This window comes from Anguilla anguilla, chromosome 8, assembly GCF_013347855.1.
Source record: "Anguilla anguilla isolate fAngAng1 chromosome 8, fAngAng1.pri, whole genome shotgun sequence".
In the NCBI taxonomy this organism is placed as follows: domain Eukaryota; kingdom Metazoa; phylum Chordata; class Actinopteri; order Anguilliformes; family Anguillidae; genus Anguilla; species Anguilla anguilla.
In genome coordinates this window covers 14,151,481-14,168,596 of record NC_049208.1, presented here as the reverse complement: position 1 = coordinate 14,168,596, position 17,116 = coordinate 14,151,481, and the positions used below count along the sequence as shown (strand labels likewise).

The following is a 17,116-nucleotide window of genomic DNA, read 5'->3' as shown; positions in this document are numbered from 1 at the left end:
TTAAAACTGTCTTTATGTCAAATATGTCTTTATTACAAATGAGTCCACAATCTATAAAGGAGTTAATCATATATTTGTGCCAGGACCCGATAAGGATGTTGATATTTCAGCGGGGGGGGAATGTGAACGAGTGAATTATTCATGACTCTGACGGCTGGAATTTCATTTTCAGCTCTATTTCAGAGATCCCTTCTTCAGCTCTTTGTGTTCATGTTTACCTGATTATTCCTGCTTCAGTCCCAGTTGCGCTGCAATACGCTAAGGTCAAGATTCACTAACAGGAACCAACCTACCCAAGCATAAATTTAAGAGGGAAAAAATGATAATTTGTAGTACTATAACTTTGTTCAACTTTATTCCACACCCAGTAGACACGTAAACAGTGCTAAGGCTGTCCTGAAGGCTAAAGGTCATGTTGTATTAATTTCCACCTGAGTTTGTGGTCTGATAAGTCAGCGGTTTCTCTTCTGAATCTTCTAACCCTCGGAATCTGCACACTGCTTTCTGGAGAATTAGAATTGCATATCTTTTCTTTTTTTCCCCAATAACATGAGTGGTAAAAAAAACACCTGGATTGAGATACGATGCATGGAAAAGCTCTCCTAAGCCCATCCAGAGTGAAGAGAATGACAAAGTTATGCCAAGGAGCATCCTCTGTTCTCAAAAACACTTAACAGCAGCCACTGGAAGCTGTGTGTGTGTGTATGTGTGTGTGTGTCGGTAAGTGGGTGTGAGTGTGCGGGGGGGCAACATATCTCCAGAGAAAATAATTCACAAGTCATGGTCGTGTCTCCTTGGGTTTTTATCATCGCTGTAAGAAGATTAAATTTGGCCATCAAACATCAGAGGGCCCATCGCTCACTGAGGCTTTTTCTGCACATGCCGCTTCCGTTGGCAGTATTGACATGGAAATCTCCCTCTCGGTGAGAAAGAGGCAGCACCCCCCTCCCCCCGCTCCCCCCGAGCCTTCCCTCTCAGTCAGGGACTGCTGAAGAATAGCCAATCAGGAGCACAGTACTCACTGCCACAGACTCCTCGCTTTTAGGAGGAAGAAGTGAAGTGTGTGAGTGACAGAGGGAGAAAGAGAGAGGCCATCACAAGGAGAGCATCACAGAGACGGGGAGAGTTGGCAAGGGAGAGCAACACAGAGACCAGGAGAGTTGGAGTGAGAAAGAGAGAGGTGGCAGTGATAGACTGAGAGCAGCAGCAAGTGAGTGAGAGGGAGAAAGATAGACAGAGAGAGAGAGAGAGAGAGATAGGCTGAGAGAGAGCAGGAGAGCGAGAGTGACAGAGAGAGAGCCAGAGAAAGAGAGAGGGTGAGAGAGAGCAGGAGAGCAAGAGCGAGACAGAGAGAGAGGCAGAGAAAAAGAGAGGGTGAGAGAGAGCGGGAGAGCGAGAGAGAGAAAGACGCAGCACTGAGAGTGATCAGTAGAGAAGGTGCGCTCTGTAGTCAGTCTTGGAAGCAAAGTGACAGAGGCATCAGGCGAAGCCCAGCAGAGCACAGGCAAGAGGAGGGACAGCGGCCATGCCATCACAGGGATGTCCTCGTGTGTGAGGAGGTAGGAGTCATCTTCGTGCTGCACCCTTTCAGCCAAAAACATTCCCTGCATGTCTTCCCATCATGCTCCTCTTCTTCACCATGTCAGGACTGTCATGAAGTGTACGTGCTGTGAACTGCTGTTGAAAAGTATGTGTTTATTGGAATGCATAATGCCTCGTGAGCGGACTAATTTGAAGCAGATGGTTGTCATTTGGTTGTTGTATATGTATCATTATCACCATGTGATTGACAGGCAGCTTTTTTGAAGAGATAGTGCTATTTTCTCTTCTGATGCATTCACATAGATGCAGAGGTCAGCATTGTGTGATAATTTTTACTATTGATCTTGATTTAAATGGTCTTTGATTACTGCAGACCCGGTTTTATGTTGAAATACATCTGTCTGAATTAACTCTATAAGTTACATGCTCATTCTTCCAAGCCATTTCTGAGCTATACACATGTCAGTCATTCAAATATGCATCAAACTCTCGCTGCCGACTAGAATTGTCCAGAAGTCTCTTGTTGTTCATTTCCAGTCTTCAGCCGTGACACTACAAATCTCCATTTTTTGGATATAAGTGATCGTTTTACTACTCCTGGTTTATGAAAAAATTTTTCTTCTTTAGTTTTATGTCATCTTGGCATCTCGGCTGTAAAAGATGCACATAATTCCATTCTCTGGGCTATGGAGCACATCAGTATACCCAATATGAACAGACATAAAAATGTGAGAGAGCAGAATCAGAGGTTGTCCGTGCTCCCCCCCCCGAAGTTGAACACACAGCAGCACAGAAGTCTGCATCTCCTGTCAAAGTTTTAGCGTGCGGCAAGCGGTGATGAATCAGTGATTAGGATGCTAACGTCCTGCAAAATGTATACTGAGATTTACATCCTCTCGTGTGCACTGAAACCACCAGGTAGGATAACAGTAAACTAAATAGCATTTTTCCTCATGCGTGGGTTCTCGGATACAGGCGCTCTTTGATGTGTGCTGTGTGTGGTGTGGAAGCTCAACTGCAGAAGGCTTTGATTCGTTGGTCGCCGGTAGTCTCCGTGTAACCCGCTCTGGGATTTCTGCGAGGACGGCTGTTACGGATGCAAAGCGTACCCGCGACGTGCTAACTGTGGAGAGACAACCGGAGCAACAGTCGTCACTGCTGGTCCCAGGAGGGTTGTGTGTCCCAATCCAAATGGATTGTATGTTTAGAGTTTTAACATGCTTAGGCTTCAACCCCCGGCTGTAAACGTTTCTAGCGCATGTGAGAAAAAAGACTGAGCAACGTAATCTTAGTACGTACGAGCTTCTTAGAATAAATCTTTTTTTTTTTCCCTTTGCACTTTGTCGGGGTAACTCATCAGTGGACCCCCGTTGCGCCTCTTTTGAATCTCTGATTTATGGGGTTCCTGCTCAGAGTGATTGTGCTCTGCCATTACGCTCTGTGCTCTCCCTAATGAAAGCATGCGCGTACCCTCGGCAACACCGTCATGTGTATAATTGCCTCTCAGTGCGGGGATAAATCACAGCCCTCCATTAGTGGCAACTGCCACATATTGACACATTACAGAGGGGATAACGAGGGAAGCAATTTGCTTCTTTTTTTGATGAGATGGAATCGGTGACCATGAATTTATCTGGTCTGAAAGAAGCACCGCTCAGAAATGAAACATTGATATATGATTATATATATATATATATATATATATATATATATATATATATATATCAGTATGTCAGTCTAAATATGAGCCTAATAAAGGGTACAAACATATGCCCTTTTTTCATGCTTCTAATACTAATACTATATGCATGATGCATGCATACTGACTATAAAATTCAGTGAGAGAGGTCACATTGTAATTACACTGATCATTATGTGCAGTAGTACTGTGATCATTCCTGTGTCTTGACAGACTTCTTCTACTGTGTCAGATGGTGCTGGACTCTATTCATCATTGTTTCTCCCACTCTCTACCTCCTACTCCATCTCTCTGTCTCTCTAACTCTCTCTTCATCAAAGGTTCATCATCATTCACTAATGACACCAAATTTTAATTGAATCAATGAGTCACTGATCACAAACCACCCTCAGTCAGACTGCTGCTAGGTACAGACATTTAGCTGTCAGCATATTTGATCTATATCAAAGTCTCACAACAAGGAGACATTGCATTAATATTTCACAATAAAGGCCATCTGTAAATATGGCATTTGCGTGTGTGTGTGTGCATGTGTGTGTGTGTATGTGTGGACGGCGGTATGAACAGTGCTGAAGTTCTTGAGCTCCCCCACATGGTGACTTTTATATAAAATGTTTATGTGCCATTTGCTGCTGGATATTTTTGGCTTGTGTGATAGAACAGCTACGTACAGCTGTATGATAAGTGTATATACACAATGAACACTCTTTTCTGCCAACCCTTAGTCTCCACATGGCTATCCTTCTGAATTATGTTGTCTCATAATTACTATTTACACATCATGTGTTCCTCTAAATACATTTCTGGGAATTAGCAAGTCAGGCTGATGGTGTGAATATGGAAAAATAATTAAAATTTAAATATAATTTTTGTTGCATCATACATCCATCCATCCACTATTTCTACCTGCTTATTCCTGGTCAGGGTCACAGGAGTTGCTGGAGCCTATCCCAGCAAGCATTGGGCATACCTGGACAGTTTGTCAGTCCATCGCAGGGCAGACACACCATTCACTCACACACTCATACGTAGGGGCAATTTACACTCTACAAGTAATCTATTCTGCATGTCTTTGGACTGTGGGAGAAAACCCAAATACCCAGAGGAAACCAATGCAGACTCCACACAGAGAGGCCCAGGCTGGGATTGTTGTATCAGGAGTATTTACAATATCTTCTCTAATATTCTATATAGAATGGTTTGCCATTGTGAAAAAGCCAAGAAATCACAATCATTTTTATTTTTTTGACAGAGCATGAACACTAGTTGCCTTTACAGAATATCAGCATTGTGTATTTATGATTTTTACAAAAAAATACTGTACACAATGGTAACTACTTTGTTGCTGTAGTAAACAATGCAAGGATGATGCTAGAGGCCTGGGTGACATTTTTGAAAGTGATCAGATAGACACAATTAAACGCTACTTGTTGATACAAGCAAGCTTTGTAATTGGATATGAGATTGGGCTTTCTGACTGGATAGCACTTTCTGATAGGATATTTGATTGGGCTTTCTGATTGGATAGGTCTTTCTGGTTTAAATCGCACTGTGCAATGCTTTCCAAACAGAGCTGGGCCAAGCAGTGTAAATGGTGCCAAGGTCAAGAGGCAGAATTGAAAAATATTTCTGTACATAATACTGTCTATATCAACCAATATAGCAGGTTTTGCTGGACAACAGAGAGCACATGCCATCATAAAGCCTTTCATGGACAGCAAGCTACACTAGCACCTAGAGACTAGAGACTTTCCTCAACAAATAAATGTTTATGGTGTTAATGTATTCATTCAACATGTAGACACAATGTAGGTAATGTCAGAACATACAAATGTTATGGTCTCCAGTCTTGCCACCATACTCTGCGGTTAGTGAATTGGAAAGGTGTCGAACGACAGCCATTTCCTTATTTGACCAGGGCTTTAGAAAGTACAGAGAAAAACCAAAGACTAAACAACCAAAAAAGGGCAAAGTTCAAACACTGTGGTCTTAGCTGCTGTGAAGTTCATGGAATGAAACAGTTTTGTCTCTCGCTCATAGGTGGGATTGCCAAAGGGAACTAGAAACACTAGAGCTGATTACAAATTAATCTCAGCTGTATGTGACTGTACAGTGGTTTAGTGCCAAAGAGTCCAGGATGACAAGAGATAAAAGTGCTGTGGAATGGAAGTCATGCTAAAAGTCTTCACCAATCGCCCGTGCTCTGTGCACAGTATTTTTCAACAGTGTAGGTGGTTCGACTGCACCTGTTGCTATCATTACTGTGGGGATTTAGTTTTCCTCTGGAAAACAAGAGGCCTTGGTATCTTTAACTTAAATATAAAAAACTACATAAGGTTTCCATTATGGTAAATGGCCTAATTCTACGTAGCCGGCTCAACATAAACAAACTAAACCCCAGTATCTTAGCAACAACGTTCTGTTTCTATGAAGTCTAGCTACTAAGCTCGTCTCAGTCTAAAGGGTGATGTTTAAATTATTATATTCTTATATTGTCCCTATTTCCTCAATTCTACTTAAAAAGCCATACAGCAGCACACATAAATGCCCATTTAAGTCTTCCTCAGTTATGGCTTTGGTTAGGTTGGCACTGTCCATTGTCTTGTATGGTTTTGTCTGAAAACAGGAAGCTCTTCACGGTTATAACTGTGACAGATTTCATAAACTCCTATATATTGTTAGTGATTAATTACAATGCAAACATTTATTTTTTCTTGAGTATTGGACACTGTTCAAAGGCAAAATAAATCAGGGCATATTAATCATAGAAAAACTTTCCTAGTGCCACAGACACAGATGACATTTGCTGCAAAGCAGCACTTAAACATTAATCATGCTAGAGAAAAGGGCATGAGACATGCCATAAAGATCATTTTGAAACTGCAGGTGATATGAGAAGGAAAACTGAAAACCCCAACGCATAATTTTGATTCAGCTGTAAAATGTATGACAAAAGGCTAAATCCACATTGACATATAAAGGAAAGGGTGATTATTTTGAACTTGGCTCTAAAGGTTTGTGAGAAAAAAACTGGGAGCCATACCATAATGCTTCTCAGGTGGTGGTGATAAGAGAAATTGTCTGGGTAAAGACCACTCTTCAGCAAGACCAGGCAGCAAAATTAGACACATTTACACGTCTAGACAGCTGAAGTTAGGCTGTGTAAGTGCACTTGGAGCCTAGTGCTACACATTAAATGAATTTTGGAGTTGCAAGGAAACTGGGAAGAACTGAGGGACACTCTGAGTGTCCCAGATGATTGACATCTGTCTGTATGTATCTTTGTCTATCTTATAAATGTGTGGAGTGTTTCAGCTGTTTATAGTTGTTATTCAACAATGAAAAAGAAAGACAGATAAAGAGAGTGTGAGTGAGAGAGAGAGAAATTGTACGCTTAAAGTGCCACCACTCACAATTAAGTGCACAAAAATAAACGGAAAAACAATTCACTGTTTCAGCTTTTTGGTCTTCTTGTCAGTTAACCCAGGAATAACTGTCTGAAAATATTCTTTCTATTTCTGAAATGTAATTATAGACTTACCTGTTAGTTTTACTATTCCTTCACTCACAGGGAAAGTAAATGACACATAATTCACCTATCTGTATAGTCCTTAAAAACTGTCATATGATTTATGAATCAAGCTCTGGTTTACTAGGTATATCATGCACTGAATGATCTAATTTGAAAAACGTGCCGGAAATAAGGTTATATTATCGAGCTCAATTTTAGGAAAATTTGTTTAGGAGACTGAATCATGACGTTGAAATTCACCTTGAAATTGCATTAAGAATTGCTGTACTACATACGGTACATTGGATGTACACAACGGTATGATCTAGACTGGTATTTTTGCCTTCACCCAAGAGTGGAGTCAGCACTGCCAAATGCCTTGTCCCCAACACCCAATTGCTTCCATCATCCTTTTATATTGTAGATCTTATGACTTTATTTGCATTTTGTTCATCAGCTAAAATGAGACATATGAAACCAGGTAAATTAATAAAATATTTTTACTGATAAAGCCACAATGCCCAGCACTATTAAATCTTGTTGAGTAAACTGCATAAATTATGCAAAGAGCGCAGTCTGAGAACAGAAGCTCTTGTGTACTCACACCCACACATACCTCCACTCTTTGTGCTCATTAAGGTTTCCAATCAGCCACATGCACAGGGCTCTTTAGCTTCTCTGAAACTGAAAAGGAGCGCTTCCTGTTTAACATGTCGGAGCGACGCAAGTCATGTTCATCTCAAAAGGAAAAAACAAGGTTCAAGGGAAAGTTAAAGAAATTTAACTGCAAGCCTAGGGTTAATGTTTTCAAAAAGGATGTTGCGTTTGTAGTGTAATAAACATATGCAGCTTTTGTCTTCTTTAAAATGCGCTTTAAGGATTTATATTTCTGTTACACATGTTTCTGTTATCTAAAAAATACAATGCAAAGTAGTACAAAACAAACTTACAAATCAATATAATAAATGATATACTTTGTTATATAGATTATATATATATTAATACACTGATTTTAACCCTTCAAAAACTGACTTCAATATCAATAGCAATAGTAACTACTCTATAGTAATAGTAATATTTACTTGAACTTACTTGAAACAATCTAGGAAACATTGGGTAGCATTGCTTTGGAAAACAGCTTGTTTAATTTGTGTGAGCTAAGAAAGCCAATATTGTTTCATGTAACATGGGGCAATTTTGATATCAATACGTTTAATGGCAGGTCTAGATTTGAATCCCCTAAGTTTGGGGCTCTATTGTGTAGACATGTGAAGTTGTTTGTGAATTCTGTCTGTTGAAATGGGACAGAAATAAATGTTTTTAACGGCTGAGAGTCTGTGGTCATTGTGGTTATTTCATACCTGCCATCCCAATTGTGAATATTTCTACAGTTTGACAAAAACTGTATAAAATGTTGACATGATGTAGTGCTTCATTACACTGTAAGAATTTGCACTGTTAGAAAAAGGACACTGGAACATCTGGAAAATGTGACCCATGTTAGATATATAGTTCATTAGGATTTTTTTTCTTTTTGCTTATTCCCAAACAATTTGGCAATGTAATTTTTGTCAAAATGTTCAGATATTTTTTTTTTGTAAATATCTAAACTAAACACATTGCTCGTGAGGTTACATTTCTTACATTCAATCATGAGTCAAAGTTAAGGTCAAATGAACGAAGCAGAATTCCTGGCAACAGCATTGTCATTGGGGGAGGAGAACATTGTGATTAGTGTTTATACAGAAGGACAGCTCTGCCCTTTATAGGGATTTACTTAGCCTTGTTCCCCCTCATTACCGGTGATCACTTTTGTGTCTCATTAGTTCCATTGTTTGATCTGCAATTATGCATGTGATCACTTTCATTTTTGTGAGGGGATTCAGACCAGTCCTTGGAATTGCAACAAAAATGTTAATTTCGCTTTGCCCCGCTCATCCAAAATTCTGTACAGATCTGTGTACAGTGATTCATACTTGGAGAAAGTTGGCTCTTGGCTTTTAGACAAACTTCACAGGAGTACGGCTCTACAGAGGAATGAGGATTTATTAGGATTAACTTCTATAAGCCTATAAATTATGCATGCACCCTTTTTTTAATTATTAGGCCTGGTTACCATGGAGGGCAAGCTTCACTGATGCCTTGCTGTACCACCCTTGCCAATCTCAATTTCTTGAACCTGGAATATTTACATTTAACTTTTCCTATGTATAAATCAAATAAATCACATGTAAAAAATTTGTTTCATTTTTATTTATTTATTCATTTCAACTCAGGTAAAAGACAGTAAACCATTTGCAAAGGATTAACAACCAAAATGTCAGCATTATAACAAGTTCTGCCAATGTATGAATATGACTTTAGCATATTTAGCTGTCACACCTTGTAATTGCATTCCACAAATAATTTTATAGTATTAGGAAATGAAAATCAGTGAATGCATTTTATTGGGTGCAGCTGTCATATACTATATCAAGCACATATGGAGTAGATTTATGCATGAAAGCTTTGGCACAACAGAAGAAGAAGTACAATCAATTCATTTCAATGTATTGCTTTGGATGAAAAACTTACTTTGGCTTATACATAAATTAACTCTGGTAGACAGCAATGCAATGCAATAATGCACTCTCAGGAAAATGCTTTGTCCAGTTGTTTTTTTTTTTTTTTTAACATATTGAACCTTTCATCTTAATTCGATTTAGATTAAATTCTTGACAAGGTCTTTCTAGCTACATACTAAAAAAAAAAACACGACTCTGAGCTGTATTTGCTTATTAAATCTGCATGACATGTGCTTATATTAATGCTTTGGGAACTATGTCATCTTGGGTACCAGACTTTTGTAAAGACTGAAAGTAAATACCATGCATACTTTATATTTATTTACAAATTGAAATGCCAGTTTGGTTATTTTTTGTGTTTTGTTCTAGAAATGTCAATGTATTGATAATGCAAGCCTTCATTTGTTGATCTGTTGATGCCTTAAACATTCTGCCTTAAAATGATGTGGAGTCTGCTTTCTTGCTAGTGATGTCTCCCACTTTGATTTTTTCAGAGAGCAAAACTGAAGATCACAGAAAGGACTACAATGATGACATCATATTGTCGGGACACGCCTCTTACACGCCCCTCCTTCTCACTGTAGTTAATTCATAAGGACGGGCTTGTGGATTGCTTGGGATACTACAACGATGACAAATCAATTCCCCCTCCTCTTCCTGCTGCTCGCCTTCCCCCAACAGATATCCCCGGCGCTGTTAGCGAGCGGGGGCAGCGGAAACCTCTTTAACAAGCCGGCCGGCCTGGCCGACAAGGAGGGGAAGCTTCTGCACAGGTCCAAGCGCGGCTGGATGTGGAACCATTTCTTTCTGCTGGAGGAGTACACGGGAACGGACAACCAGTACGTGGGCAAGGTAAGGTGGGCGGCCCGGCAACCCTGTCTGCTGCAGCAAGACACTCATCGAAATGGGAAACTAGATCACTAAGTTCAGCTGAAACTCCGTCATACTGTGACTGTAATAAAAATGTATTTTATAGGGTGACTTTTGCACTAAGGATGCAACACATACACACACGCACACACACACACACGGTTTATTGTTCTCAGAGCCTTTGGTTCTTTGCTATAGTTGTTTTAATGTATTTGGATAAATCATGAAATAAATAAAATGCATAAACCTTTTTATTTATAAGAAAAAAGCTATGGACAAATGTTTGAATTTAGCATATGATTTACATTTTTCAAGAGAGAAAGAGAGAGAGAGAGAGAGATTGAGAGAGCCAGACAGACAGTAATTACTCAGTGTCAGTCTAACTCTTCCTATCTTCACCTTACAGCAGTAAGCACTGCCTGCCAAAGCCCTGATGAGAACAGTCCTGCTGTTCTTTTCTCACTCTGTGTGTACGTGTGTGCATGCGTGTGTGTGTGTGTGCATGTGCATGCGTGTGTGTATGTGTGTGCATGCGTGCGTGCGTGTGTGTGTGTGTGTGTGTGTTTCATATGAAATGAAACAGGCAACTCTGAACTAGGATTTGAATAACCCCCTACTGTGTTTAATTGATCATGGCACTGACTGAGATGGCTGTGTGGTCGCAAATTGCTCCTGTGTGCTGTAACTGTAAAAATTTTGTCACAATGTGTGTGGCCTGCAAGTTATATGACTGAGGCATGGACAGAGAACAATAGTCAGAAAATATTGATAACAAATTAAAATTAGCATTTTGTCTGTTTTGAACGAAGATAGCTAGAACATGAATGAGCTGCACACAAAGTTTTGTGTGCATATGTCTGTGTTCATGTGTATGTGTAATGCTGATGTACATGTTCTACTGGTATAACACAGCATTGTGGTTCTTGCTTACATCATGAGGTGTCAGTCAAAATTATAGGAGTGCCATCCTGGGAAGTAGGTTATCACACTTATCATGATCTGGGTGTGTGCATTATCATCTGCAGATAGTAAAAAAGTTTTCGGGTGAATGTTTTCCTTTAATTGGTCCAATAACTCCATCTCTAGTTCCTGAGTCCGCACTTGACTGAGAGGCATGATTCAGCTGCACTGCTCCTGCTGTGTGAGTGTGGGTGGCATAGCAGTAGAGTGAAAAATTCAAGTGGTGCCTGCAAATTATGGAGAAAAGAGCAATGAAATGGACGAAAGAAAGGAGCCTACAAAGTCTGTAAGCAGATAAAAATCAACAGGTAGCAGCTGATTCATGTTCTGATACATGCGGTTCTCAGTATGAGGGTGACGCCGTGTCCGCACGACGTCTGATCTGAAGATCCAAAAATTAGGTTTGAATTATTAAAGTCCTCTGCGTGGTGCAGCATTGTGGGTAATGGCTGCTGATGTGTGCTGGCTCCTCATTATGTTAAATGTAATTATAGGCATCTCAAAAACCCATGGGGGTGCACAGCTGGTAATAACAGGACATGTCAGGCCAGCTGTATTTCTAAGTATAGCAAGGTAATACAGGACACCTGAGAAGCTCATTAGTTTCTTAGTTGTGAGCAAATGTGGAAAATGTGGACAAGGCCCAGTATCCAATGGACTGGTGGCTAAAGTCACAGATATACACTATATGACCAAAAGTATCTGGACACCCCTTGGTATGGGGCTGTTTTTCATGGTTTTGGATTGGCCTCTTAGTTCCAGTGGAGGCAAATCTTAATGTAATAACGGTCTAGATGATTCTGTGCTTCCAACTTTGTGGCAACAGTTTGTGGAAGGCCTGTTCCTGTTTCAGGCATACAGTGAGGTCAATATAGAAAGGGTTTTGTCAAGACAGATGTGAAAGAACTTGACTGGCCTGCACAGAGCCCTGACATCAACCCCACCCAACACCTTTGAGATCAATTGGAAAGCCAACTGCGAGCCACGCCTAATAGCCCAATCAGTGTCTGACCTCACTCATGCCGAAGGAAGCAAATCCCTGCAGCAGCACTCCAACATCTAACATTCCCTAGCCTATAAAGCATTCCAAGAAGAGGGAAGGATGTTATAGCATCAAAGGATGGACCAGCTCCATGTTAATGCCCATAAATTTGGATGAATTTGGATGAGGAAACGTCCACATACGTTTGGCCATGTTTTCTACGTACAATCGGGGATATATATTTTATTGATATGGAAGTGAGTGATTCCCTCACGGAAAATACCATTCTGATGTCTAGTCCTAGAATGGCTTTATAAATATAAATGGAAAACCCAATCCAAACAATCGGCTCAGTTGTGCAAGGACATTCTGTTCAAATAGATTTTCCCAAACACAGACTATACCCCAAATCAATAGTTTGCATACTGTAGTTACACAGTTCTGCTTGTATTTACTCTGTCTGATTAGAGCAATGAGCAATGTGCACATGCAATTATTTTTCATAATTTCATTCATTTGTATTTATTATTTCTTTTAGCATTAGCATTGTGATAGTAACTGGCTAATCAGCCCAGGTTCTGGAAGAAACACCAAGCCTGCTCATGCATAACAGATTTGTGATGGTGTGCCAGATTGTATTCAACATATTCAAACATATGACACTTTAAGGAATGCATATGCATGCTCATCCACTGCCCTGTTTATACCGCCTACACAACCTCCACAAATTTGTACTGGTGCTCTTTGCATTCTCCATTTCTCCAGATGCGCTGTCAGCTATATTAAGGGTGATTCATCTGTACAGAAGGTGAGATAACACAATATGAATTGAACATGGCCTTTATATACAATTCTCATAGAAAAAAACTGATGGTCATGGAGGGCGTTTGTACATACGGAGGAGGATTTTGAGGCCGATATGGAATTATGCATATAACAAAGCCCTCAGTGACAAAGTATATACTCTCCTCTCTGAGGTCCCTTTACCAGTACTTACAAGTATATGGACTTTACAGGAATGTATAAGTTCTGTTTACTCACAAATTAGCTAACAATTTTACTTGATTGACATTCAACTTTTTTTTGAAGACATCATGACAAACTGAGCTGCTAGATGTCCACAGCTTGCTAACCTAGGTATCTGCCTACCCAGACAGCAAACAGAAGCTTCAGATCCAACTCCTGATCCTCAGTCTAAATATTCAAATTACTGTGACTGACTAACATTGGCTCCTACACAGTAAAATGTTCATTGTTAATCCAGCTCTTAATATATAACATTTAGTCCCACATTCCAGAATGGGACCAAATCTTACCTTAAGAGTTGAATTAGCACTGGACATTTTACTGTGTACATCAGGGGCTCAGACTCGCTTCAGTTCGCCACTATTTGGGGAAAATAATTGTATTGATTGTAACGGGCAAACAATCAAAACCATTGCTTTTTCTGGTCATTTTTCTGGGTATTTATTTGATAGCAGACTGCATACCGTAAGCCACGCTTGAAAAATTTTACTTTTGCCAAATCCTGTAGGCAAGCAAGCGAGTACATCTCTGTTCGATAACAGCGAATCCAAACATACGCACTGATGGTCCTTCAACGAAGTCACGCCATGTATTTGGCAAGTCTGTGATATAACAGAATTAAAATCTTCTTCGAATTTGTCCATAATTCTGTTTTTAGCAGATAATTTGGGTTAGCTCAATAGCTTTGTCCGTTTCGCTGGTGTGTTTCAGTCGGGACTTAGATTGCAGCACACACGGAACAGCGGGAGTGTTGGGGGGTAGGGAGAACCAGCACACTGAGGCAGACAGTTCGATTAACCAATAGGGAAGCTCCCGCTGGCTCCCAGCGGCAGAGGCTCCTCCCTTTTGCCCCAGAAAGTACATGCGTTTGTCCAGACTAAGTCAAAGTTAAATCTAAAAATATTTGCAAACATAGCCGCCTTATTGAAATTCTACGTTTTCGAATATGTAGCCTACTGGAAAAAAAACTGCATTGGCCACAACAGGGACAAAGGAACTTGGGCTAGTATGTTATGCACCCCATGGGTAGAACACGGTAGAACCACTCTTTGTCGTCAGAGGTTGAGGTCTCATCCAGCTGTAGGTTATATGCTCTGGAACGGATTCTTTCTTGATTACAGTTATTAACTTTTAATTAGGCACGAGGGGTCAAGCCCAAGTAGCTGGTCATGTGCAGATAGAGATTAATTTCTTGATGTATGTGCACAGTGGGCAGTTGGCTAGCTGCTGTTGCTGGACATACAGGAAATTATGATGTCCAGCAGCGGCACCAATAGGCTATATCCAGTTGCATTAAAATCATGACATTTATTCAGGGCTGGAATATTGGGTGTCAGGCAACCGATTTCTGATATGTAAGCATTACTATATATTATAACTGTCATTATTTTTTATATTAGCTCAATAGTAATTCACTTGGTAAATCAACAGACACAAGCCAGCTAGCTTGCAATACGATGTAGTCTTGGCTAACTAGCTAACTCAGAATACTAAGGTTTTATTTAGCTAACTGATGTGAAGCCACCTAACTGGCTGCTATGTTTCATTCACCAGCATGTGCTATCCATTGGATCTCTCTTGCAAGCCACCTTCAATCACCCTCGCCATCCACTGGACTGTGCGTGCAGTTCATTGGAACTCTCTCACAAGCTATTTTCATTTGCGCGTTGTCCACTGGACCTCTCTCGAAGGATTGCAATTGCACTCACTGTCTAACTGGATCTCTCTTGCACAAAAATAGTTTGTTTCCTCTCCTATGTTTTTGATCAACTTTTGTTTGTAATGCTAGGTGCACTGTCACTTAGCCAGTCAAGACCATTCCAACATTATTAGACATACCATGATTCCTTTAGCAGTGTGTTTGGGGTCATTGGCCTGCCTCAAGGTAAAGCACTGTTCAATGAGGTATGAGCCATTTGGATGGACCCCATTGGATTTCTGTACACTTCAGAATTCATCTTGATGCTGTCATCAGCAGTCACATCATCAGTAAAGACAAGTGAGCTAGTTCTAGTGACAGCTATACATGCCAAATCCATAACACGACCTTATGTCGCAGAGATGGGGGGTGCTTTCAATCATGAGCAGTCCCTTTCTTTCTCCACACTTTGGCAAAAGATACAATTCAACAATGAATACTTCACACCTAAAAGTATTTTTCGGTCATTCACTTCAGTGGTTTTCTGTGGTCTAAAAGGTTGTTTGCTATTGCTGAGCTCACTCGTGCAATCTAGCTTCTTAAACAGTCAATTTTGACACACCAAATGTTTTGTCTGTCTTTTATCTATTTATTCAGATTTTTCAACCCCATGATAACCAGCTTTACTTCCATTGACACATATTTGGTCCTCATGTTGAGAGACAACAGTAACAGACGCCAAATGCAAATTCACACTTAGAAGCAGACTTTTTGCTAGCTTTCTTTTCAATGAACTAATGATGCAACAACACACAACTGGCCAAAAAAACTGCTGAGTAGCCAATCATCCACTTATACTTGATTCCCCAAAATGGGGCGACTGTGTATAAGTAGGGCTGCAGGTCCAACATAGTTCACCCAATATGGATGTAAATACCCTCAAATTAAACCAGACAGTCCGCACTTTAGTCTGATATTGTTTCTTTTCAAATCCAATGTGCTGGAGTATATTGCCAAAACAAAAATTGTGTCACTGTCCAAATATATATTTATATATAACATTGTACTGTCCACAGAAGAACAACAAAGAAGAAAATGTAATTCATGAATTCCAAATTCCATTCCACCGCACGCCTTTCATCCACCTCCTTCACATGCTGCTATGCATTATTGGCAACATTTCCTTGGGAGCCTGTATCCATGGTGATGTTTAATTAATTTTGCACATGGCACAACCTCTCAGCATGCTTATAAGCATTGTAGTAATATGTACATTATGCTGTATATGTCCTGTGCTATGTGGCGTGTTATTTTTTGCGTCAAATTTTAAAAATATCAAAAGGCAAAAGGGACAGCTGATTCATGCCAAGGAGGCTCACATCCTCTTCCATCAACTGCGATTAAGGGAAAGAATGCAGGAATGAATCAGAGGAAGAGCACTAAAACCTTGAGATAATTACAGGCGTAATTACAGACCTGAAACTTTGCAGAACCAAATATAATGCACAAAGAGCATGCAATTACTAGGGTTCAACCTGATATTTTTACCAAAATTAGCTATTAGCATAATTGGGCTTGTTGGATACATTTACCAAACAATTGTACTTGCATAAAAGCATGAACCCCTGTTCAAGGAAAGGTTTTATTCTCCTTTCAATGCAACATTATGTTGTAATTTGCTTTTGTGGGATTCAATCTGCATTTGTCCTTAACTCTGACTCTGATAATTAAATGTAAGGGGTCTGGTTTTTTGGGTGATTTTTGGGTGATCAACAAAATTAACATGACAAACTGTGGGTGTCTACCCTTGTGTGTGCAGAATGGATGAAAGAATATCATTATTAAAGTATAACATTGAATTAAAGTTGTGAATATATTATGTCGTTCAAATAAACGGAACACATGATCATGAGTCCCCACACAGGCTCGAGAACCCACACTTAGAAAAATGCTTTTACTTGTCGATGGTCAGTGCTAAGAGAAAATGTGAAATTATTTCTGGTTGTATCAAATTGTGTCCTCTGCCTAGATTCAAACTGAAATATGCAGAATTCTAAACATGTTTTGGCAAAGGTCTGGTCTCAAGACAAAGGCCTGAACTCAATCAAGGTTGTTCTTAGACTTGTAACTAATTGTCAAAGTCAATCTAATTGTATTCATGAACACTACATTACAAAAAGTAAAATGAAAAAAAAGAACTTGTAAGGCAAAGTTAATGACAAATGTTTATGAAATTTAAGCTTTAGATTGTCTTGCACTGATGTGGCATTTGGAGTATGGTGGTTGATTTGAATGGGGAAATAGTTGTCTTTGCAAGATGTGC

At 39.8% G+C, this 17,116-nt stretch overlaps 1 protein-coding gene across 2 annotated transcripts in view; it reads left to right on the top strand.

Annotated features, from left to right (window-relative positions):
- The first annotated feature begins 1,302 nt into the window (after nucleotides 1-1,302).
- Nucleotides 1,303-17,116, top strand: part of LOC118233008 (cadherin-10-like) — a 30,592-nt gene continuing 14,778 nt past the window's right edge. For both annotated transcript variants that reach the window (XM_035428298.1, XM_035428299.1), the window contains exons 1-2: nucleotides 1,303-1,559; nucleotides 9,811-10,168. In XM_035428298.1, the coding sequence (XP_035284189.1) occupies nucleotides 9,947-10,168 (222 nt within the window). In that variant the 5' untranslated portion in view covers nucleotides 1,303-1,559; nucleotides 9,811-9,946. The remainder of the gene's footprint in view (nucleotides 1,560-9,810; nucleotides 10,169-17,116) is intronic.